Genomic DNA, 25,319 nt, shown 5'->3' with positions numbered 1-25,319 from the left:
AAAACCAATCAATCCATGTCTACTGATAATATTGTGGATTTTTTGTAGCTGGATGTGGCAAAGAATATGGCTCTGTATGTACATATACAGCCACAAGAAACTCTCTATTTTGTGTCGATAAAGTAGATGAGAAATGGTTATTGGAGCCCTCCATTATTTCACCCCAAACATTTTCAGGTACAGGAATTTTCATTGCTTAAAATCTGCATTCATTCTTATTCTACACTCGGCTACTTTGCTAGAGAAATGTATTAATGGTCTTTGTTAGCAAATGATGCCCCCTGTGTTTTGGCGCCTACATAGCGGACACTGCCAGCTGTTTCACAATAAGCTGAGATGAGCGTAATCACCTCTCCATCTTGATGAACAGTTATCAGAGACAGCGCGGTGATGAACTGAAGTGACAGTTCAGCAGGCTCTTCTCCTCACTGAACCCATGTGGCCCTTCTCAGTTCAACACCCTCCTCCCCGTCTTCAACGCTGTTTTCTGATTGCTGCCTTTTCACTGACCTCCCATCTGCCTGCTTGCTTTTTGGTTTCTTAATCCTGTCATTTTCGTGCTGCGGAGCTTGAAGGTTTGCTTGGCAGACGGGCCTGCGTGCAAACACATACAGCCTAGTGGTGAGAAGGAGCTAAAGCTTAATTGCTGTCAGTGGCAGTACAGATGGCTGCATTAACTGAAGTTAAAATGATCCATTTGTAAAACCTCTTGTGTAACTCCCCAGGACAGCCTCATACTGCTGCTGCTGCCGCCGCTGCTGCTTTCATGACTTTGTCTGAATCTATCCAAGAATGACAGACTCACCTCCACTCTCTGGTCTGGAAATCATCGCTCTGAATCCAGGTCTTTGGGCAAAAAAAAAAAAGTGAATTCCTGCACACCTCTGTAGTGATTTATTACGCACTTCAGGGATCACCTCTGTGATCATTTATTATACTCTGTGCTATTCTCAGACGAACCTCTGCTCTGCGGTGGAAAATCACAGGAGATGACTGTGCTTTTGGGGTTTGAGGAGAGATGAAAGTTTCTTTAAGACTGCACTGTAGGTCAGAAACAAGAAAAGTTCATGGATCAGCTTTTGTAAGCTTCTACTGGGGTTCAAAATTCTGATGAAGTTACTGAAGTTAATTAACAGACATAGTAGTTCATCATTTTATCAAAATACGCCAGCCAAGAAGCCAGTGCCAGTACCGTAGCATTTACAGAGTATGTATACCATTGCAAATACCTACAGATATTTCAAATCTAATTTTTTCAAATGCTATGCAGCATTAGCAGTAATGTGGGTGTTGGTCATGGTGAAGAGGGAGCTGAGCCAGAAGGCCAAGCTCTCCATTTATCAGTCCATCTACATTACAATCCTCTCCTGTGGTCATGAGCTCGGGGTAGCCACTGAAAGAATGAGATTGTGGGTACGAGCAGGAAAAATTATTTTCTTCCATTAGGTGACTGGGTTCAGCCGTAAAGATAGGGTGAGGAATTTGGACAACCGGAGGAAGCTTGGAGTGGAGTTCAAGCTGCTCCTTTGCCTCAAAAGGGATGAGCTGAGGTGGTTCAGGCACCTGATTAGGATGCCTCTTGGGCGCTTTACTTTTGGAAGTTTTCCGGGAACGTCCAATAAGAAGTAGATTCAAGTGCTCACTGAAGGGATTACGTATCTCAGCTGGCCTGGGAACCCATCGGGATTCCCTATGGGGAACTAGAAAACATTGTTGCTTAGCCTCCTGCAATGCAACCTGAACATGGATAAGTGGAAGAAGATGGGTGAATAGAATAGAATAGAATAGAATAGAATAGAATAGAATAGAATAGAATAGAATAGAATAGAATAGAATAGAATAGAATAGAATAGAATAGAATAGAATAGAATAGAGTTTGTTACTATTTGTATGGGTAGATTATAGTACAGGTGTATTGGAATGCTAAGGAATTATCCATCCATCCATAGTTGCATTGGATGGATGGATATGTCATGTTCAACACACATGCATGATCATCATTCATTTTCAACATTTTTTTAGGGATGACACTCTATTTATATAGCAATAAAGGGATCTAAGTATAAATAAAAGTTGCTTAGTGTACTCACAGATGAATAGACCAACTCCAGAGGTGGAGTCTTTGATGCAAAGAGCCACTCTCATCAAAATCTGATTTAAGAAATTTTGTTTCAGGCCCGTGTAAGTCTTAAGAATTCTAGTCAAGTGATGAGCATGCCAGACAACGGAAAAAAGAAATGCAGCTACACCACTTCAGGACTGTCTTTTCTCATCTCTTTCTGTGCACCTGTAGTTCTGCCCTCCAGCTGCTGTGATAGAAGACACGTCTGTGGCTCATTCTGATGTGATGTGTGTCCTCTGCAGGGTGGCGAGAGGAAAGAGTCGTAGTTCGGACCATCATGCCCTTTGCTCTTGCAGCGGGAAAGGAAGTGTGTGTGTGAGCGTCCCTGGTTGGCTCTGCTGGGATGAACATGCCACTGCACCAAATCTCTGTCATCCCCCGTGATGTCACCTCGTCGCGGGTGTCAGGCAGCGGGAAAGCGAAGGACAAGGACAAGCAGGTATGTGCAGAATTCAGAGGATGAAATGGGTCACACAGTCTCGAGGCTGCGGACACAGCTGAGGATTATGGGACAGTTTTATCACATAATATGTAATTACTTGCTTTTTCTATGTGATCAATGTTGGTTTCTTATTTTAACTGATGACAAAGGTCCCCTTGAGTTATTATGATACAAAACATTTTCTCTAACATTCACAGCTCTTAAAATGCTTGTGAGGTTTATTGTCTTTTTCATTTTGATGTGCTTATAGGTTAGCAGGATTCATAGCAATACATTCAATATAATTGCTGGTAGGATGTTTTTCCTTAAAGGCACTGGTTACCTTTATATTTTGTTACAAATAATAGTTTTCACCATAACAACCGAAGCTTCAGTTTAATGTCGCTGTTTTTGTTATATTTATTATGATTTTGGGTTGTTATACATCTGTGTGTCTCATTGTTTTGAATGAGATATCTCTTTACTGCTTAACGGGAATGTCTTCAAACCTACCTGTGACCATAGCTGATGAATTCCTATGCTAATTAGGACAAACAGCTGTTACACTGACTGCAGCTCATTCCAAACTCTGAACTAATTACATCCCAGTGTGAAGTTGTTTCGGATGCTATATTTTGTGATTATCAGCTTTTCCACTGTGTATTTTGTCACAGTGGTGGTTATGTTAAAGCAAGCTACTAATAAAAAATCATTTCCATTTGATTATTCAGGAAGGGCTGGATTCATTAGCATTAGCTGTGCTCCACAGCTTCACCTTAGGTGTTTGTTTTTTGTTTTTTTTTTTAATTTATTGGCAGCAACACACACACATTAGCTCTGCACATGCAGCAGCACACACAGGGTGAATGGATTGTTGTACCCTGAATTAGATGTGCATTTACTGATCCACCTCTTAAATCTGTGTATTAAATGCCTGTGTTTTTTCACTTTCACTTATATATAAGTTGTATAGTATATTTACTATATAACTTATATATAAGTTATATAGTATATTTACTGTATAACTTATATATAAGTTATATAGTATATTTACTGTCACTCATATACCCACAGGAACAAAATTCTCCAAAACTTTATCACAATGTCCGTTGTTTTTTTAATTTATTGTGTCTTTGGTTTTAATTGGATTTGATTTGGGAAAATTTGTATTTTTTAAAAACAACTTATGAAAATACGAAAATCTACTAAATGCCTCGCAAAAGGATTGTCAGAAATGTCAACTACTCAAAAGCGAATAGGTTTGCTTTTAAGATTAAATTTGTGAAAAGGATGGGGAGTGGGGAAAGTTATCCCAGGTGTTCTGTCAGAAAACAATCAAAGTTAATTCTTTTATGCCAGGGGTGGCAATCCCAACGTGACTTCTTCATTACAGCATTTGTCTCACAAACAAATTATATTTGTGTTGCCTGTGGGTTGAACAGAGATTTTCCATTTAATGAGCCTGGTTAAAGTCTGGACTGATTTGCCTTTTGTGCCTAAAACCACCTGTAGGCCGTCTGTTTTTGCAGCTTGCTCGTGATACCAGCCAGAGGATTTTATTTTTGGTGTTTTGTGAATTGTTGGCTATTTCATACTTATGAAAGGAATCAGTAAAATCAACTTAGAACACTTTCATCCCTACTCCTGCTGATTTTAATTTTATTTTTTATCATTTTTTAAGACCAAAATAAAAGCCTCAACCAATTTATCCATCCATTGCCTATGCAGAAGAGTATTAGTGTCTGGAAAGTCTATCTAATTTGAAGATTTATTCTCTGAATTCTGACTTTTCTCTGTAACCAAAGGTTATGCTCAGCTGTCCTCAAACTCTTACCATCTAGCTGTCATCATGAAGCATCTGTATGTCTTTTTTTTCATTATTATCCTGCATCACGTATGATTTGTCAGTAGTAATAAAGTCAGTTGTACGATCGCAGCTAAATTCAGCCTCACATGTACCCCATCAATCTTGCTTTGTCTTTCTGTACTCGAACACCATCAAACAGTCCAGTGAAGTGCACTCAGAGTGCAGTTGCTTTTTTTGAGCACAGGAACAAAGTGAGGTGCTCAGACAATATGTGTGTGGCCTGCTCTTTCTCCTCGGCCTCATCAGATCACAATAGAGCTCCGGTGAGTGCAGCAGCGCAGGTGTTCTTAAGAGGCGTCTTCCTGCTGCAAGTGGCGTCATGTTTCAGCCTGTCGAGCTGTAAACTGCCACATGTATGTGATTTTTGTCGTTTGCTTGATCGATCTGTGTTCACCATGAAGCTTAAAACGCCTCGTCATTGCAGAAGTGAAAGTGAACTGGGATTGACTCCAAAACCGCTTTCATATCATGCTATTAGGTAAATAAAAAAGTGAGTTTGTGCAGCTTGGATACCTTTTTGTGCATGGTTAACAGGATTAAGGGGTATAAACTCTGAGAGCTGTCGTAGGAAGGTTGCATCAGTCTGTTGGGGCATAAAAGGGAGAAAGTGTAAGCTTCATAATGTCTGGGGGGTGTTTGGTCTCCCTGCCGCCATGTTTGCTAACAGCGTAATGGTCCAGCTCAGCGTCTGTGCTCAGCATCACCTTCTGCCTCTGTTTGTCTCCTGCTGGCTGAGCCTCCTTTTTGTTCCCCCGAGGAATAAGTGGATAAACAGCAGCGATTCCCGTCCTCCCTGGGGAACCATCAGCAGAGTGGAGAAAGGAGAGTGTAGGAAGTGAGGAAAGGGGAAAACGGTGAGTGTTCGCTTTGAATGCTGATCAGCTCGAGGGTCCTGGAGGTGTGTATGTGCCCAGAGTTTAGTCAGAGAGCACAGGCCCATCTGGCCCTCTTAGACAACACAACTGGTCTTTTAGTGCCTCAGGGTAAAAAAAAAAAAAAAGAAAGAAAAAGAAGCAGAACTTTGCTCTGCTTAGAATTCAGAGTTAGTCAGCTGCTTCTTTTAGAGAGCAACACATCTTTAACTGTTGCTGGCCCCACTTTGGCCTCTCTCCTCCGACTCCACTCAAGTTCATTTGTCTTCGCCGAAAATCCTCTTTGGATATGTGCTTGTGGGCACTTTGTCCGTGCACTGTGGTCTTCCGCTTGAGAACTCATGTTTGGGTAGATAAATTGAGGTTTAAAAAATATATTAAAAAAGAGCACCGAACGACTTTTAGAGAAAAAGTTTTATTTCTTGTGGAGGAGGGGAAAAAAAGAAGAAAAGTTCCCCCACGGTTCTCTGCCTTTGCAAATAATACGGTCAGATTTATTTGAGTCTGGGGTTTTTGATAAGGTGTGCAGCAAATGGATTATGCATGAGTTGACAATAAAGTAAGCTCTGGCACGGGTTGGCAGGTGGGGAAGGAGGAAAACCAAACCGACTGTCATTTAAGATTCATAAGTCTCGTGGGAAATGCACACTGAGATGTCAGTGTTTGTTGATTATTGTGTCTTTAACCCATCTGCAATATCACTCGCTGGCGTATCTGTTTACTGCAAGTGTGTTTCATTTATATGAGCAGCATGCGATTACGTCCAGTGAACTGAGAGACATAGCAAAGCTGCAGTGGATGCAGCTGTAGCTTTCATTTTCACAGTAACGCGTATATTCACACAAACATACAGGACCTCATTAACACCAGCATTATATATAGCAGTATATTTCTATGACTGTGTGCACAACTGAACTACTGTGATGCTCCATACCTGTCCTTTTTTGACGCTGCATGTGTTTTTTATGAAAGCAGAGAGAGCGCTAGAGGCCTTGTCCTTCAGTAAGTGTGTCGGAGTCAAGGACAGAAAAGACCGACTGGTTCTCCTCTGATGTTTGGCGATTTGAAAACAGCTGCCGCCGCTGAGCTCCTGGGCATCGATCGAGCATCGCTGAGCTTTGTAGATCAAACACTGACCGCCACAGCAAAAACTTTATAACACAGCATCCAGGCCAGATAGGGACTGTTAAATGTGTCTGACTTAATGAAGCACTTCTATTCCGCTGACATGGTTTCTGTTGCTCATTTTCTACTATTCCTTCACCACTTAAAAACAGTGATTTTGGTACAGCTGAAGCATTCTAGCTGAGTTTGCAGGAACCGTGTTTACACCCAGCATTACTTTATCAGTTAAACTTTGTCCAAAAAATAGTGTGTGATAAAACTCTACAAGTGTATTTTAAAAAATATTTGAAAATATGTTCTCTTCCCCGAGGCAGAGGAACATTTTCCAAACATGTAATGGATCAAAACTGTCCAAATCCGTCCCTTCCAGATTGCCATGCCCAGGGACTTGCGAATGGAAATACCATGATAATTACCCCGAAAGCCTCGGGGCCAAGTAATGTAGGCGTGAAATGCTGAATTATCAGGAAAAGGGGTGTTTACACGTTGTGTGACTTGAGTATATCAGGAGTAAACACAAGGTGGTCACATCTAGTCGGACGCAGCTTCGGTTAAAAAGGGGATGTGATTGGTTAAATATGCACTTTAGAGGAAGGAGTACAAATTCTGCCACTGACTGCGTTTGTGTTTTCTGTTGTGCACAAATTATCTCCCTCTACAGTGTGTACACCCATACTGAGCACACCTGTCAGTCTGGTTGATATTCTGGTTACACTAATGCAAACATGCGTGTGTGTCATTTCTCACACACACCTCTAAACACACATACAGTAACCCACACCTCCACGGTCGTCCTGGTGTAGATGTTCAGAGGCCAAACAGGTGCCCCAGCATGAGTATGAAGCAGGATCTGGGGAGAGAAGATAACACAGGCAGAATGGGATCCTGTGTATTCTTGCTGCAGTTTTCATAAAGGTATGAATATTGTGTGTCAGCAAACCAGCCTGCTTTACATGTAACGCTCAAGGAATTCAGAAAAAAAATTACAAACTCTGCACACATTGTGCCGTGAGCCTGACTGAGAACTGAAGAACGTTATGGAGAAAATATTTTGCTTTGTGTGTTATTTTAATTCACATTTAGAGATAATTTTAATTCAAATTTTAGTCTATTTAATGTCAAAACGGAGTGAAAATGCCCTTCAGAGGCTTTCAAAGTTACATCTGCCCCTCGTTTATGTCCAAAATTCAAAGATACTCAGTTCACGAGAGAAACTGAGAAAAACAGCAAATTTACACATATGAGAAGTTAAAACTACTACACATTTTGCAAACGACTGTTAGATCAATGAATAACTCATCCTTTCAGCACCAACTCGGAGGTGTTTCTACCTACGCTAAGTTACTGCTCTCTGTAAAGCCACTGTAATTTTTCAGCTTCTTGTTTCTCGTTGCTTTGCTGTTCGATTCTCCTCGTGGAAACGTGCATTGGAGGACGTGCACTCGGGATGCAGGTACACACATTCACATGCCAGCAGCTGGTGTTGTTAGTCTGCCCGTCTGTGCAGGACTCGCACGAGTCTCCCAGAGGCCCCGGCTGCACTTGAGGTTGAAGTGCTAAAAAACATAATTAAATGTGGAAGAGCTGACACGACAGCCGGGCCTTTGCGGGCCTCGACTGCTGTGAGGAAGGACTTTGCTTCACCTTGTTAAAGATTTCATTTCATTAGCCGCTGTGATGGCTCCACGGGTTATTTTACTTCTTTTGGTAGCTGTGACAATCTGCACTATATTAAGTTTTATATATGCGATTACAGCTGACCCGTAGCGGCAGAAAATAGACTTTGAGAGGAATAGTTGGAAATAATTACAGTCCCCCTAGCCGCTCTATACACTCATAGATGAGGCCTAATGTTGTGCACTGATACAGACTGGAAATAGAGTTTGCTTTGTCTCCAGTGTGAGGTTGTGTGATCTCTGCTGTGTGTATTTCAGCACTTGGATTCAGGATAGCGGCTATAAGAAAAGAAAGACATGTTCAGGGCAGACTATATCTTTCAATTAACCCCTGCTCCATTGCCGTCCACGACCTCCACCCACCCACAGACACTCACCCTGCGTGGACACAGATTCAGAGCTCAAATTTACTACTTGGCTGTAAATTCAGAGAGCTCAGCAAGCAAAAACCTTGGAAAAACACATTTTCAAATGATAATCTAATAATTTGCATATTATGTGGGCTGTTGTTTAAAGTAATCTGACAGATGTATAGCTATTAACCCTGTAACCTACAGAATTTGTTCAGCCTGTCACATTGCAGGAACAGAAGCAAGCACCAAGTACTTAAAAAAAAAAAACATCAGCTGTAATTTAGCTGTTTTACTTGAATGAATAAAATTTTTCTGCATATAACACGGTGCACTTCTCATATTTTGAATATCTGTGTTGTTGGAGTGGCTCTGGTTGTAGTGTACAGAGATAACCAGAGACAGACAGAGCTGAATAAAACACAGATGAAGTTATTTCCTGGAGGGAGACATGAAATCACCACATGAAAGGCTCAATCTGCCGGTCCTCTCTCCTCGACGAGACGCCGCCACCGCCTCACTCTGTGCTTCATTTCCCATCCGGAGCTCTCCGCTGCTCGTCTGTTCTCTGGAAGGTGTCTGCGTGTTGTGTCTGAGGACGCTGTGTAATTGGCTGTGACATGCTGACTTGACTCCTGTGACTCACGCGGCCCCGAACACTCAGCCACTGCAAGCCAGATCAATGGTGGAGACACTCTGAGCTCTCCCACAGCACCCACATTCATCTTCCTTCTGAGATGCTGCAGATGTTTCCCTCGCTGCAGCGGACCGTCTGGTGTCTGACACTCAGTGGCTGCTATTCATATGGAGCCGTGCTGCTCAGGTGTATAATGAAAGTCTGATAGGACTCCCGGCTCTGTCACGCTCTATTGTGGTAACCAGTATGTGGCGAGACGCATAATAAGTCTGTTGTGCATGGAGTGAAAGATACTGTGCGCAGTTGAATGCTCGCCTTGTCCCGGTAAAAAATGATAATGAGATTCCCAGTTGTCGGTCATTTGAAGGGAAAGTTTGTTGCATGAACTCCTGTCGACACAAATGCACACCACAGTCTGCTACGATGAGGCTGCATTTAATTTGTGTCAGATTCCTGTCTCCCTGAATGTCTTGATGTGTCTGTCTCCAAGTTCTCCTACATCCTTCTCTCCATCATCCTCTCCTGGTGTTATCCTGTGGAAGATTAGCGTTGTAAATCTCTCCGGCTCACTACTGTGACCACACTGTGAACTCTTCCGTGTTGCTGTCTGGGGAGGCAGAAGCCCAACGGCTGCAGATATGGACTCAATTTTACACTTGTGTGGAACATTTTATGACTGCTTATACTGTAATTCTGACAGCATGGTCTATAGTTTACACACAGGGGATCATCACCTCAGTGAAGAACAAGTGCTGCTGTCTTCTTCTGCTTTGAGGAGCTGCAGCACTTTTACCTGCGTATGAAAAATGACCTTTTCATGCTGCTAACATGACTGTTTATTGAACACGAACATTGTCGCCCTATAATTTCACTTCATGTGCTTTTGAGCTAAATGTCTCAGTAGCTGTTGCGTGGATTGCCATGAAATTGAACGAAACAAATAAGATTGAAGCCCAACTTATCATTTAGCACCATGATGGATCCAACATATTATAATCCCGCTGCACAGGAAAGTGGTTTGAATCCACAGCTGTTGGGAAAATTGCAGGTCAAAGCTGGAGCAGGTTGATGATGGATGTTTATCTTTCGTTTACCATTTATTTTTGTTTTCTTCAGCAACAATTAACTCTCTGAACTCTGAGCAGTTTTTGAGTATTTTTATTTATTTTTTGCTCCTGTTACATTGTTACTCACTATGGACTGATTTTTCACTTCCAGTAAAGTCTTGTACCTCTATGGAAACAGCACAACCATGTCTAGAAGTAGAGAGAACTGAAAAATGTCTTCTGTTCAGTGTGACACAGTTATAATGCCATGAATTATCAAAACAAAAATCAAAAATATCATTTCCTTGATTATTTATTTTACAAAAATGTAGACATGCACACTGACAATGTCTTTATTTCTGTGAGAAAATGTATGAAAAAATATGATAAAATACCTTTCAAACTCGCCTTTGGGTTCAAGGTGACGATTGCAGTGTTGTTTTATGGATAGCAATGATGTCAAGATCCGCATTATAATAAGCCAGGATTAACCCAAACATATGACAAAACTGCTCTGCTTTTGTCTGTGTTGAGAATGACTTGACTGTGGCCTTTCCCAGGACACCGAGAGCTTTAAATGGCACAGTAAACAATCATTTCGGGGACAAGTTTGAGGACTTTTTTGAGGAAGACAGAGCCGATTTACTCTGGTGGTTTATACACCAGACAAGAGAGCCAAAGAATGGAGACTGTAATTGGCATGTCCAGAGTCAGTCTAAGAGACAGGAATAAGACCTGATCTAGACACGTTTTAATTTAAAGATATCAGCTATGTTTAATCCAAAATAATTCAAGTCTTTAGATTAAATTACCACGTTGCAGCGTTGTCTCGGGGTCAACAAGTTCACTCGTTTTCAAGAGGTGCAGCTGAAATCTATGGAGCTTGGACCCATTTTAACATGAAAATGAAAGCAGTCCATTTGCAATATTTGCACAGCTAGTGTTTCGAGTGGTGGGCCTGAGGAGCTGCTTTCATTGAAACCGGTATGTTCAGGTGCTGAAGGAGAAGGAAACAAAGAATACTGCACGGATCGATGAGGCAAAAACACAGTTGCTTTGTCTCCCTTCCTGGCATGGCCTGCAACCAGTGCAGAGAGTAATGCATATTTTTGCCATGTTGTGTGCTTTTGGTCGGTGTTTTTCCATCGGTTTGTGCTGAAAACATCAAAGGTCTCAAAGCTGCACAACATTTTTTTAGTTAGTTCTCTCATTCTCTCATTCTCATTTCTCTCATTTAAAATTTGCACCGTGCAGCTGCAAGATGTAGGAAATTAGAGACAACAAATGCCAATATGTCATCTGCAGATCATATTAAAGGACTCAAGACATTTGCTGCTGTAATTGCCTGCATGTATTGTATGTAAACAGTGCATAATTTAATACCTTGATTAATTATGAAAAATGTCTTCAGCCTTCAAATGATGAGGTGTAATTGTTGCCTGTCTGCGCTGTGTTGATCTGTGTGAGTTAGTGATTTTATAGTACTGGGAGATCAATCATGAAATGCTGTCAAAGGAGAACTTCTGAAGAGCCAATTAAGCTGCGAAAGTCTGTCTTTGATTCAAATGGCAGATAGATCATGAGAAATCCATCAGTTTTATTTCTAAATCTGAGGTGAGGAGTCCACTGTAAATCACCAGCTGTTTTTTTTTTTCCCCTCTTATGCTATACTGGAGGGGCGAATATGTTCTTGTTATGTTGAAAGGGAAGACAGCAGTCGCAAACAGTTCCCATAGGCAGAGAGGAACACCGGATGTTTGTTGCTTGGAAATGTCTACAGCTCGAAGCCCAGGGCGCATTTTAAAATTCTGCACCCAGTGTCTCGTTTTACAAGTCTTGTTTAGACAGATGAAATTTACCGTCTACTCGAGTGGGCTTTTTTCAGTCGTTTCTGAATTTTAGATGTTTTTATGTAAATCGGGTACAGTTTGAAACGGATGCTAGCTCATTCCCCCTGTCAGGCCAATACACCGTTTTTCCATTTGTGCGCTGCTGGACCGGTTCAAGACAAGAGTGGCAGCCGATAAAGATAACAGGCGCCGAGAGACACGGTGACATGCAGCATGGGTCATAAGCCACTCTTGAACCCATGAAATTGTCTGCGCGGTGCTCATCTTCTCCCTCCTTAGCCCGTGGATGGTGCAGCTGCATGAATGCACAAGCACCTGGTCTCCTGATGAGGTTTTCAGTGCGGAGTGCAGAGGACTGCGGCCCGGCATTGACATTCACCTCCATCTACCAGCAGGAGACGCCGAGTGTGGGTGGAGTGCGGCGAACAAGCGCAGAGAGAGAGGCCAGGTGAGAGAATAAAAAGATAAGGTGAAAGGGAGCACAATTATGGTCCGTTGTAAACAGCACGAAGGAAGTGAAAGCGAGAGAGGAGCCTGTTGTTGCCGTAGAAACAGAGCAAATACCGAATAAGCGTACTACCGGCAGGACTGAGGCGGCCGAGGCGGAATGTGGAGGAATAGTTTGCTGCTCACTACAGGCATGCTGCAGCTTTGCCTCTGTCAGAGCTGTCAAAAGCTGTATGTGCCAGGAGCGCTGTGCTTTTGCGCTTTGCTACTTCAATGAGTATTCAGGTAGTGAGCTGTCTGAGGACTGATACCATCCCCATCCACCCTCTAAACCAGTGTCCCGTGTTGCAGATCTCAAGGCTTTCACGAGTGGCATCAGAAAAATGTCTCCCCCTATGAAATTAAGGTGAAGCCTATTTGTAGTAGCAGGAGCTGTGGATCCTCGCTGTCAGTCCTCTGTCATTTTGATTGATGTGTTTATTTGAACTTCCACACAGGCCTAAGGAGCCTGGTGGCTGCTCCGATATCCATCGCCTCGGGTCACACTGCCAGGAGGCGACAGCAATCAGGCCATGTCTTTTGAATGCTGCTATACAGGAAGACATTTTTTCCTTTCCTCTTGTCCCGTCTCATTCTGGACCCCGGCCTCCCTCAGGCTCCCTAATAGATTTCGTTTGTGCTGTATGTGAAACATGAACATCTCAGGCCACCGAGACAAGACAAACATGGGGGACATGCAGGCTGAGAGAATATGTCATCACCATGGAAACCACCTCCCAAGGACTTCGCTGAGCTGCTACCTAAAACCTGTGCAGTTTTTATATCTTTCTACTTTGCACCACAAGGGCTCCTTTCATAAGTTTTCAAGGAATCGACCCCTCTCTAAAACTCCCATTATCCAGTTTACGGTTGACACACTCAAAATGATTAGAATTGCTTTTTTGGCACACACATGCACAGGAGCTCACAGGGCTTATATTAGCACGAATGTTGTAGAATGTTTTGTACAGACTTGAACTCTTTATGTGCCCGTTGTTTGTTTCGGTGTCGACTGCTAAACAAGTTGAGGCCTTGGTTTGAGTTGCGCTGCATCTTGGAAGGACAGTCAAGGATGCATCTTCACTCCGAGGTCATTGTCACTTTATGAATCTGTTGAATTATTGCTTGTGCAATGCCAAACTACTCAAATACTCAACAGCTGCGTCTTGAGTGCACACTTAAGGCTTCAATGTGCCTTTTTTAAGTTCATCTTAAATAGTATTTCTGTGTGATTTAACAGGAATGGTGTTCATCTGCTGTTGACACACAAAACAGAGTCAGCTGTGTTTCAGGCTGTGCACACTGACTCCAGGAAGTGTGCAGATCTGGACAGGGGAAAAGGATTTTTCTCTTGGATTGGCAGCAAACCTGTTGCACTTCTGTCGAGCATGTAACGTGTATGTACGTGCGTCATGCAACTCACACACAAGCATGTCGAAGCAAACGCTGAAAGCTGAAACTGCTATGCGACGATACACAAAGATACGTGATGACACAAGACTTTCCACGGACAAAGGTGTCTCAGTGGCTGGTGGAAAAGGATCTGCTGCATTGCTCCTATTGATGACTCAAAGTACTCCTACAGAATATAAAACCTAAAGCCTGCTGCTGATCTCCCAGGGAGCTGGATTACTCCACTAAATGCTGGAAAGAGGCAGAATGTGTAAAAGCATGAAAGAGGAATGTACAAGATGTTGTTTCCATAAAAACATTATCACTTTTCTTGAGGGCGTTTGATATCCTAATTGGCTGATTAATGTCTTTCCACCCTGCGGTCTCTCATAAAGCCTAAATAGATTATTACATCTCTGAAAATGTGAAAACCAGCATGCCTATCAGAAAGTTGTGAGTAATCACCATTTAGGGATTCACTGCAAAATGGAAACGATGCTCTTCCTTTTTTTTTTGTATTTTTTCAGCTTGGAACAGAGCAGTCCTTGGTCAGTTTAGCACTAAAAGTCATTCCCATGTCTGTGTTTACCAGTGACTTCACTGCATAGTGCTGATGACTCAGAGCTGAGAGAAAGAAGGAAAAAGCTCACGATTCTCTACACTTTAAGGAAAGTTTGTTGAACTTTTAAGAGCCTGATGAAAGAGGGAAAGATTGAACAAGCAAACGAAAACCGCCTTAAAAGCCAAAGGACGTTGTCAGGACACGATCATCATCTCTGCCTATTTGAGGACTGATTTTGGTCCCATTTCACGTCGAAATGCTGCTCTTTACCGAAGATATTTGCTTAAAGCTGTCTGTACACAGACAGAGAGCTGACCAGACAAATATTGACAGGGCGGAGTGAGACTTGAGCCGTGATTGGAAGGAGGTTTGAGTAAATGAAGAGTGGTTGGAAAATGTAGATGAAATGGAACAGCAAAAATGTGTTTCAGATGGCAGCAGAGGGAGATGGAAAAGCAGAAAAAGTGAATGTTGGAGTGTGGGCCGGTTGGGAGCGATGGGATTTCGCCTTCATGCTTATCACTTCAAAAGGCAGACTGTAAAATGTAGTCTGCTCTTCTGCACACCTTCCTCCATCTTCCTCTCTGTCTCTCTCCTCCTTACCCGAGGTGAAGTGGATCATTTTGGCCTAATAGTTACGGTTTGATTTGCTGTGCAGTTTTCTTTCATAGAGACAACCTATGTCCCGGGGAACTTGCTCATTCAGTGCTGCAGCTCCACACTCCCCTCCGCTTAATGTGAGCAGCAGCGGTCACGGAGTACAACATTTCTGGAGTGTGAAATTGTTGCTGTAACAGTTGAAACGAGCCTCCGGGGGGGAGAGGAGGAGTTTGAGTCAATCAAAAGTGTGTCATGTAAACACGGCATTGTGGTTTGAAATATGGCTCTGGTTTGTTTCACACCATGATGCGCCTCTCATCCATTTTATCGTCATTGTGCTGCCTTGTAGTGTCGTAAAGATGATCTGAAGGAAGTCACAACAGCTTGCCGCGGCCTCATCATGAGCCCCTCACAGCTGTGTCACGTAGCACTGAACGATCTCCAGCGATACCGCCGGAGCTGAATCGCCCATATGGAGCCGGGGCAAACATGTTGATGAGCAGCGGTTAGTTAGGATGTGAAGCCGGTACCTTGTCGGCTGTCGATCGAGGACCACAGCGGATGTGTGACAGGCGATAATAAGTTAGAAGGATGTGAAAGACTACATTAAGCTTAGGTGGAGACAGCTGAGATGTTAGTGGAGGTGTGATGTGGGATGTTTGAGACTTCAGCAGAGGAGAATGATGAGTTTTGAGGGAAGGTGGGGGAGGGGAGGGGCTTCATGTTGTCACCTACAGGTGATCTGTCTTGTAGAGAAGTTAGCATAAATTATGTGAAACCAGCAATCCTGTAATTATGTAAAAATACCTGAATTACACCGCATCAGTGGTTGCATTGTGCTGCTTTGCTTTGTTCTGTATTTTGCTTGGTTACTAATGAGTCCCCGTTGGTTTTGTGGAAGAAACTCTGTAATTTGGCTGTGATTATAAATAAATGAGTGGCAGTGTCTATTTGCTTCACTCTTAATTAAAGTAACTGCAACTAAACTATTATTTTTATGTGAATAATACACATGAAGTGTCCACTTTATTACAGCTGCTCTGTACAACCGGTCCATTACAGCAGTTCTGTCAGGTTTTACTGTTTTCATGCCTGTAATGTTTATTTTTGTTGATGTTGTCATTTAAATATTATACACCAATTGGCCACAGCACTAAACCACCTGCCTAGTGTGGTGTCGCTGCCCCTGGTGCTGCCAAAAAACAGCTCTGACCCTTTGGACATAACACCTGTCATATTGGCAGTGGATCCTTTAGGTGCTGTGGCTTGTGGGGCATCATGGATCTGGTTTGTTCTGGCTCAGATTTGAGTCTGGCGAGTCTGGAGACCAGGTCATTGCCTCTTTGTCATGTTCCACAGGTTCTTTCTGAGCAGTTGTTGCAGTGTCGTGCATTGTTACACCGATGGGAAGTGCGGTTGCCATGGGGGTATGTGCTTGGTCTGTAACCATGTTTAGGTGGGTGGTGCCATAGACTATGTAAGACCCATAGACGTAAACAGTCTACATTCAAATGAACACAAGAACTCGAGGTTTCCCAGCAGAACACTGTGCTGCAGTGAGATGATAAATGTAATTCACCCTGCCAGTGGTTTTAATGTTGTGGCTGGTTGGTGCAAGTGTTTGCACCAAGGCTGTACTTGTGGTGGTTCCGCTTTATTTTAAAAGATGTTTGTAATATTCTGTCCCACCTCAGGAATTCAAATGGGAATGAAAAAAAATTAAAGCATTCAATAACATCTAAGGACTACACCAATAGTAAAAATATAATTGAGTTTACACAAGTGAACAAAGTTACCAAAAGCTAAGTAGCATAAGCTTAAGATAGAGAGATTATATGACAGGGCTATTTCTGTATATTAGATGACATTGTACTTAAGAAGTGTCCACAGAGCATAGTTTTTAATAATCTGCTTGGGTTTTAACTTATCAACTCTAACAAAGAAATTCTTCTGTAAAAAGGCAACATCTTCTCAAGTCAACTCAACAAGCTTCAATCTTTATCTTGAATTTTTTTTGCAGAGAAAACTTTGCATAAATACATTATTAGGAAGCAATGAACTTTAAATTAGGTTTTGGCCTAATTACTGTGTTTTGTCATTTTGAAGTTGAGTGGAGGGTATGTGCAGGACCTTGTCAGCAGGGGGCAGTAGAGCTAACGGTGTATCTGATCCCAGAGCAGATCTTTGGCCCTCTGTCCTTGCAGGACTTGCCAATATGAGGCTGGAAGTGCATTTTGCTGCAACACCTCTGTTGTCATCAGTAAATGATGTACGATGGGTTCGTAATGTCCGTCCTGCAGACTGGAGAGATTCTGTCCTGGATGCGTCTCTTTTCTCCCATTCTAATACTGAGCTTAAATCTAAGTTGTCACTTATTGTAATTACAAGCAATTGCAGCACTTAAATCAAAAATATTTGGGCTTCCTTGTTTTTCCTTGTTGAGCTTTTGAGCATTTTTAGGTGTTCAAAATGCAAATGTACCTTTCAGTGAATTGCAGGCATGTGGCATGTAAGACGAACAGCCTTTAAATGCAAATTGCTGCTGCTGCTGCTGCTCTGGACCATATTTATCTGGAAGCCAAATGAGGCTGGACCTTAAAATGGTGATTGGAGTAGGTGGGTGGAGGACAGATTCATTGCTTCATCCTTCATCCATCATCAGCAAGCAGATGTGGGAGAGGAAGAGGGTGTGTAAATCCAAGGTTGCTTGCCTCAGGTAGATGTAGTGTAGACAAGTGAATAGAGTTGCATCCTTGTATAATACAAAAACATCAAAGCTTGTAATGCAACAAAGAGGATGACTTGGAAAGATGTGAAACTGTCTGAGGAGTTTCTGTTCGCTGTAGTCTTTTGTTCATTGGCAAAATAAAACACCTCTGAAGAAGCAATCCTCTGATGGTTGGACTTGGAGGAATTATTCATATTTCCTTTTTGTGTAGTTTGCTTTCTTATGAAGAGATGCTCATAGGATTGTGTTCAGCTACATCAGAGGTGAAGCCGTTCAACTTTGTGCCATTTTTAACCTTGTATCACCGCTGTTTACCCACACTGTCATTAAATATCTAATGGATAAAAGATTCTCAGGTATTGTTTTAACCTATTGGCCAGGGATGAATGAAGGGATGCAGGATTAGATGCAGCAGAGGCAGCTTTGTAACCCCAGGCATGTTTGTGTGCCAGGAGCCCCCTGCTGACGGTTCACATCCTGCAGGGAAGCTGCTTACAACCTTGAAATCCTGATCAGATCTTTGAAAGCAGGAAAAGTAAAAATGCAGCTGTAGTTCCTGAGGAAATGACCGTTTTCCGAGTCTGCGTGCATTTAAAATACCGTGATCAGTGTATTTGCAATGCAGAATTCACCTGTCCGGGGTCAATATTGGGGCGCCATCTGTTTAACAGCAGGCGATGACCGATGATGTCATAGCTGGTGGACGAAGCCCAGAAGGGAGTGAAGAGGGTACTGAGGAGGGCGCTGGGCCTGGTGTTTGTTTTTTAACCCTCTAACCTAAAGCACTTTCTGGGCATTTTCCACTTCTAGTCCCATTTTTGCTCACTGCAGGCTCATTTTTCACTGCAGTATGGCGTCCTGCACCTCTGTGGAAACAGCACAACCATGACTAGAAGTAGAGAGAGCTCAGTTATTTGTGACATTCCTACTTTCTGTATAAGAAAGTTCTTATGTCATGAATCTCAAAATAAGGAAAAACAAAAGTTGATTTTTTTTATTATTATTTCTTTAACATAAATTGGGGGGGTCACTGTCTGCTCTGTGTACACAGCCTGCAGTTCAGCAGAACAATCTCTGAAATTCACAGCTGAGTCATTCATGAGTCGCCAGTTGTGTGGTGTGGAGAAGTGCAGGATTTGTTGGTTTTTTGTACAGAATTTGTTCCATTCAAATGCAATATTTTAAATGAGACATATAGAAAAAAGGGATTTCGATGAAATATTATGATTTTAACCTTAGATTTGGACACGTTTACCAAACCAGCAACACGTCACAGATGAGTAGTTTAATATCTGAGGATTCTCTGTATTTTTACAGCATCTAGCTGTGATGAATGGTATAATTTTGTCAATTTGGTAAATACAAAATGCCTTTCAAACCTGCTGGTGGGTTTTGAGGTTCAGAGGGTTAAAGTACTGAAGTTATTTCTGCAGTGGTCTTGGAAAAAGTGCGTCAGCCGTGTTCATAGAGGCTTTGAAGAATCCTGCATTCTCATTTCCTGCAAAGGATGAAAAAGTCTGAGAAAGTAATAAAAAGGCAGGGGTGACCTTAGTAAAACTCTTTAAGCTACCTTCCTATTTGAGGAAAACATGATAGCATTCTTAATTTCCTTCATCAGGCTGCTATTTTTATAGGACATAGAGTGAAAGTCGGACTTTGCCTGCCTATTGATTTTACTTCAAAGAATTCATAGAGCCACTGTAATTACTTCTCCTCTAACAGAACCGTGCAGATTGGTGGGCGCTCTGTTTTCATTTTTAGCATGTGTGCCGATGTTCCAGCCGTTTTCATTCATCTGACCCTGTGAACACACTAACCGTCTACTGCTGGAAACATCAGGTCAGCCAAGGTGAGAGTTAAAAATCTCGATGAGCTCTGCCGTCGTGGCTCTGAGTCGCTGTCTGCATCACTGCATACCGTGGTTGTTTAATTAGGTGAGTAAGATTATCATCATACTTGCTCTCGACTGCAACTTGAGAAGCATTTAGGATTCATTGATCCACCCTGCTGAAAGTGTTGCACAGGATCTATGTCTGTTGCCAGCGTGTGCCGTTGTCCCGTGCTCCTTATAGAGCCTAAAGCACTGGTGATATACTTATCTCATTTAGAAGGTTATCACTCGCCCCAGGTGCTGATGTGGATACCGATAGAGTTGATGCTTAAGCCTGCACAGTAAATGCTGCAGGTGCTTTTTTGTGCTTTTTCCAAGCACTGATAAACACAGATGCTGGCAGACATTAAAAAGATACTGGTGTGGCTGCTGGGTAGCAAATATCTTCAATGTGATATGTGTGTAGAGTAGCAGGAAATAGTAAACCCTTTGGAATTATCTAAATTTAGATCTTTATAGAAGTTGCAATTATGAACAAACACACAATATATTTGACATTTCTGTACTGAATGCATCCTTCAGACCTTCATAGTGTAGTTTGTAAAACTGGGCTAATGTCATATCTCTGGGTAGATTCTCATTCATCCATTTCACCTCTGAAACCTCCTGAAACACCTAAATGAGAGGTGAAATGTCTTCAAAAAACTAAAAAAATGAGAGTCCAGATGCTTTTTACTGAGGCTTCGATACGATTTCTAATGAAAACATCAATATCATGTGTTAGAGCTGTTTATCACCGGAAAAAACCATCAAACATAAAAAGTTCACTACTTACCAGAAGTATTTTCTGGTAATTGGTTAACCATACCTCACAAAAAGAACCATAAAGAAGATTTTCTGGTTTGGCAGGAAGCTGGGAAGGGTTACAAAGTGATCTCAAAGAGTTTCAATATTAATCAGTCCACAGTTAGACACTGTGACTGTAAATGGAGATGATTTATTCCTGTGATTATTCTCTCTAGAAGTGAAGGCCCAGCTGAATTGACTCTTAGGGAACACAATTGATGAGGTAACAAAGAACTTCAAAATAACAGCTAGAGGCTTGAATGTATCATAGAATCTGGTTAATATCTCCGTTCCTGAGTCTACAAATTATGACGCAGGGCTGCATGGAGCCTCAGAGAAGGCTGCTGCTCTCCAAGAAGACATGACTGCACCCACAGCTATGCTGCTGGGAAAATGTTTTGCAGACAGATGAAACTAAGGTTGTATTGTTACAGAAGAACATGCAGTATAAAAAGAGCTCTATGAGCAACATGAAGTAACGTACAGTGGAGGGAGCGACATGATTTAGTGCTACTTTTCTGCCTGTGGACCTGTTTGACTTTATATCATCAAAATGTGAGGCTGGATGTCAGTAGAAGTTGTGACAAGATAACTTTAAACACAAGATAATCTGTCTCTTAGTCCCAGGCCTTAACTCGCCAGAGATACTGTGGAATTTTGAAGCAGAGACTCAGTCGAAAGCTAAATTGAACAGGAGACAGAAAGTTAAAATTTACACTTTATTTGAAGCTATACATTTTTTTCTATCACCAGGGGAAGGATTTGAAGTATGAGGATAAAATGGTTGGGACTTGTCCGCCTCTGATAAAGAGCAGAGCCGCTTTCCTGAGCTTTGGAAGAATTTAGGACTGTCACCCACTGCTGGCTGAGTGGGTGACGCTGTCCCAAACTGGGTTATCCTTTTGAAAGAGATCACATTATTTTTATCCAGCTCTTGTTCATGTGAAGGACTTGAGGACCCACTCAAGGATTCACTCAGTCTCGGTTAAACATTATCGAGCATAACGACACCCGCCCTGGGTTTTATCTTCTCATCTGTCGCAGCTGTTTTTCATGTTGAGCACAGAACAGTTTTTCCTGTGTGGGTCGACCATGAACCACAGAAATGGACGTCTGATCCCCAGCTGCTCCAAAACACTGAACCTGAAATTTGTCCAGATGGTCAGATTGCATGTTAGCACAGGTATGAGAGTGTGCCTAGCATTTATTGTCAACTAACGAACTTGCTGCTCTTGAGGTCCACACCTGCTTGTACCTTTAAATGTTGTTGCAGTTTGTTAAATACTAAATCCGAGCAGTTTTGTTAAAGTAGTGTTCTTAGGTACTCATACTTGCCTTTCACTATGATCTTAAACAGAGATACTGTGACTTTTTTTCTTTTGGCTCATGTCGTTTTCATTCCGATCAGTCACATAAAGTGTCTTCTGACTGCTCTGATAAGAACCTGTGACCATGTCTGCCACCATATTTCTTCTAAGTACAGCATGTTCTGATGTGCGCAGTAATAGTGAGTCACTCATTAGAGATATGCAGCTTTTGCTGCTCTCCGCTGAAGTCCATGAAAAATACTCAGACGCTGAAAAGACTCGGCATCATGTCTGATGCTCTCAGAGAAGAACAATGAGTTCATTCTGTATGTCCACTATGAGGGACAGAACTGTTGAGACTGCAGCTGAGTAAAATTGAGTATTCTTGATGTTCGTAGGCTAGTTTGAGGCTCAGTTATCTGACCTGATATTGAAAATGAGTTCAAAGATGCATGATGTCACCTCCAGATCCTCTAGTAGGACGTATACTCCATTGAAATAGAAGCTTAATTTATTCAGATTGAGGTAAATTTATTAAAATATTGAACAGATTTTATTCATATATTCACGAATCACTTATGCAACTTTTGTCTCTTTGTGTTTGGGTTCCCACAGCAGTTTCCAAGTCCATAATCCAGTACGTATTGGTAACATATGAGCTTCTGCCACGTTACTTTTCTGTCCATCTATTAGTTTGTAAATTTGGGAGAAAAACCTTTAGAATGACACAAGTTCAAGTCTTCCAATTCTTTTGAGACAGACAACACACATGTAAAAGATGTCGCATGCACAGTACAGAGTACGTATAAATCTGTAATAATCAAATTTAAGACATGCAACTGTAGGCATATTTTAATTTGTCTCTTTAATAAACTCTGTGGCTTTCCTATTATTACTTTTCGTTGCCTTTGTAAACAAGCGCCAAAAGTTTGTTTGCGTTGTGTTTTATTTGCTCAGACTTGGAGCCTCGGAACATACCACCATCATTCTGGAGTTAAAAATAAACTGGTGCAGCCGCATCAAGATAATGATGTGTGCACAGTGCAGTTTATCAGTTTAATTTCACTCCTGTTCTCTAATTTTCTTGAATGATTCATTTATTTTAATTTTCCATGGGGACCCCCTCCTACATCTTTAATTACTGTTTGCATCTGTGTCTCTTCGCCACCAGAGTAGAAGTCGCATGCTGAATTTTGTGTGTTTAGCACATTAATCAGCTGCACGCTGCAGTCCTGGCCCGGCAGCCCGGACAGAAATAGCCTTTGAAAGTGTGGCTCCCAGAAAGAGGTCACTTTAAAGTTTGCTCGGCCGGACCGCCCTGTTGACGGTCACGTGCGCTCACAGCAGGAGTCCCTTTTAGCAAATCTCCATCGGCTTTCGCAGGTCGAGCTAGATGTGCTCCATTGGGTGTCAAAATTGAAAAGATGGCGAGATAGGGGGGCAAGAGGACGGTGGGTAGTTGTGGGGTTGGAGAGCTGTGAATCAATAAAGCTGCTCCAGTCAGCCTCTTGTTTTTGGGGGTTGGTGAATTGATGGCTTTGTGCTGTGGCTGTGCTGCCGCAGTGACGGCCCACTTAATGTTTGTGTTTGTGTATTTTGGTTCTGAAGATTATGTCCCGTGAATACACAAGGCTCAGAAACAATCCTCTGCTGCATTACACGGAGATATGTAAATGAAAAGCAAAGCCTCAGATCAAAGCATTGCATATGGTTACAGCAGATAAGTAGCAAAGGAACCCTGTGCAGTTATTCAACATTTTGCAGAATATTAAACAAGCAATAAAAAGAAGAAGAAAAAAAAACTTTCAATAATTTCCAAAGAGTTAGATTTTTTTTTTCATGGACCATCTCCCCCCCTTCTTCATTTCCCTCTCATATCCCTTGTCTTTTTCTCTTAATTGGAGGTAGATTTGATTGATGCAGCAGGCATACAAGCCATAGAGTTGTAGTTATCAGTATGCATGACTGTATTTGAATATGAACTGAAAAGGCTATTACAGCTCAATTTCACGCCCAGCGGGATATCTGACATGTTTCTCCCTTTGTAGAAATCAGGCTGTCAAGAGTTCTCTTTCCGCTTTCTGTCTCTCTCTGTCCCTTCACAATTTGCCTTAAATTTCTGTCTTTACCCCTCCATCCAGCTCTCAAACTGTTCCATCGCTGCTTCTCTCTGACTTTCTACTTTCTTGCCTTAGACTTGATCAGCTCTGATCAGTGGCGGGTGGTGAAAGATTTTCTAGAGGAGGCTTTTCCAAATGCTCCTAGTAACTAACTCTATAGTATTAATACAAAATGTCAAATAAATTCAGACTTGTTTTCAAAAACGCTCTACTAATTTGAATATTTGATGCCATATATTTATAAAAGTTAAGACATTTCTTCAGTCATACTGACATGAAACAATCTGTTTAACTCCTCTCAACTCAAGAGCTTGAAGAGACTAACAAACCGTTTAGTCTCTTCAAGCTCTTCTGCCTTTAGTTTGTCCACCAAAGTTCTCCTCAAGGGAGAGTTGTGGGGGAGATTTTATCGATTTCGTGGGCGAGACTGAGTCTTTGCTCTCTGGTGTTTATCAGCAGTCATCAGTATGCTTCTGCTGAATGATTCTGCTTGTGGTTAATAAAATAATGTTTTTGCATCAGATAGAGCGGTGGCTACATTTATGCGGCTATCTTTGGCCGACGAGTCGTTGAATTGTGCCACTGACTTGGGGATGATTGCCCAGAGACAACAGTAATGGGTTGTATTACCTTGTTATTTATTTTTTAATTAATAATTGTTTTGGAGCAAGTAACACCTTGGACCACCCTTGCGTCCTCTGTTGGACATCTGCCCTCAGATTTAATTGATATTTTCTATCCAGGGCTACAATGAGAGAATGTTATTTGTTAATGTGAAGCTACACTTGCATCATGTTGCAGTTGGCGGTTCCATCATGTTCTCACAGTCTGGATGTCTGAGTCGCATCAGTTTGTCTTAAAACCTGCAAAGATTTGTGTTTCTTATTTGACAAGCCCCGAGACGTCGTGGTTAAGCTGTAAATCGGATGCATCATCTCCACCTTTAGAAAGTGTGTCACTCTGAATGGATTCATGAGTTACTTACCCAAACCTCGTCGCGCTGTGAAATCAGCCTCTCTCTTGTTGCTTGCTGTTGCCTCATTATTTACCCTAACTGTTGCCTGGATCCCATTTCACAGTGTTCATTTACAAACTGCTCGGGTTTGTGCTGGCTCTTGTTTTGCTTATTACGACTTTTTGCTCGCTATTAAAGTACACAAACAAAAACAAAAACTCTCCGAAGTGTTTCAGCGGAGCGGTTCGCTTTGTGTAGGTTTGTTTAACATGGAGATGCACAGATGGGATTCGCTGAATATTGCCTGAGTAAAGCATATCAGGCTTTGTTTTGAAAAGGATAAACCACAGGAGGGTTAATATTGGTTTCAGTGCTTTGACCTATATGTGCTGTTTTATAGACACAATATTTTAAACTTCTTGATCTTGGAATGGAAATTTGTATTTGCAGATAACCTCCACTGAGGTATCAAAACTGGTGTCGGGAGAACTAAAGTCATATATTCGCCACTGATGCTGCGACATAA

General features: G+C 42.0%; 1 protein-coding gene across 6 annotated transcripts in view; it reads left to right on the top strand.

Annotated features, from left to right (window-relative positions):
* Positions 1-25,319, top strand: part of marchf8 (membrane-associated ring finger (C3HC4) 8) — a 93,617-nt gene that overhangs the window by 28,773 nt on the left and 39,525 nt on the right. For 5 of the 6 annotated variants that reach the window (XM_055018553.1, XM_055018554.1, XM_035945270.2 and 2 more), the window contains exon 2: positions 2,365-2,561. In XM_055018553.1, the coding sequence (XP_054874528.1) occupies positions 2,466-2,561 (96 nt within the window). In that variant the 5' untranslated portion in view covers positions 2,365-2,465. Of the gene's footprint in view, positions 1-2,364; positions 2,562-21,520; positions 21,595-25,319 lie in introns of those variants that run through there. The other variant, XM_055018556.1, reaches the window with a different exon arrangement.

This window comes from Amphiprion ocellaris, chromosome 16, assembly GCF_022539595.1.
Source record: "Amphiprion ocellaris isolate individual 3 ecotype Okinawa chromosome 16, ASM2253959v1, whole genome shotgun sequence".
NCBI lineage: Eukaryota > Metazoa > Chordata > Actinopteri > Pomacentridae > Amphiprion > Amphiprion ocellaris.
Note: the sequence above shows the minus strand (reverse complement) of the source record. Positions and strands in the feature narration are given on the sequence as shown.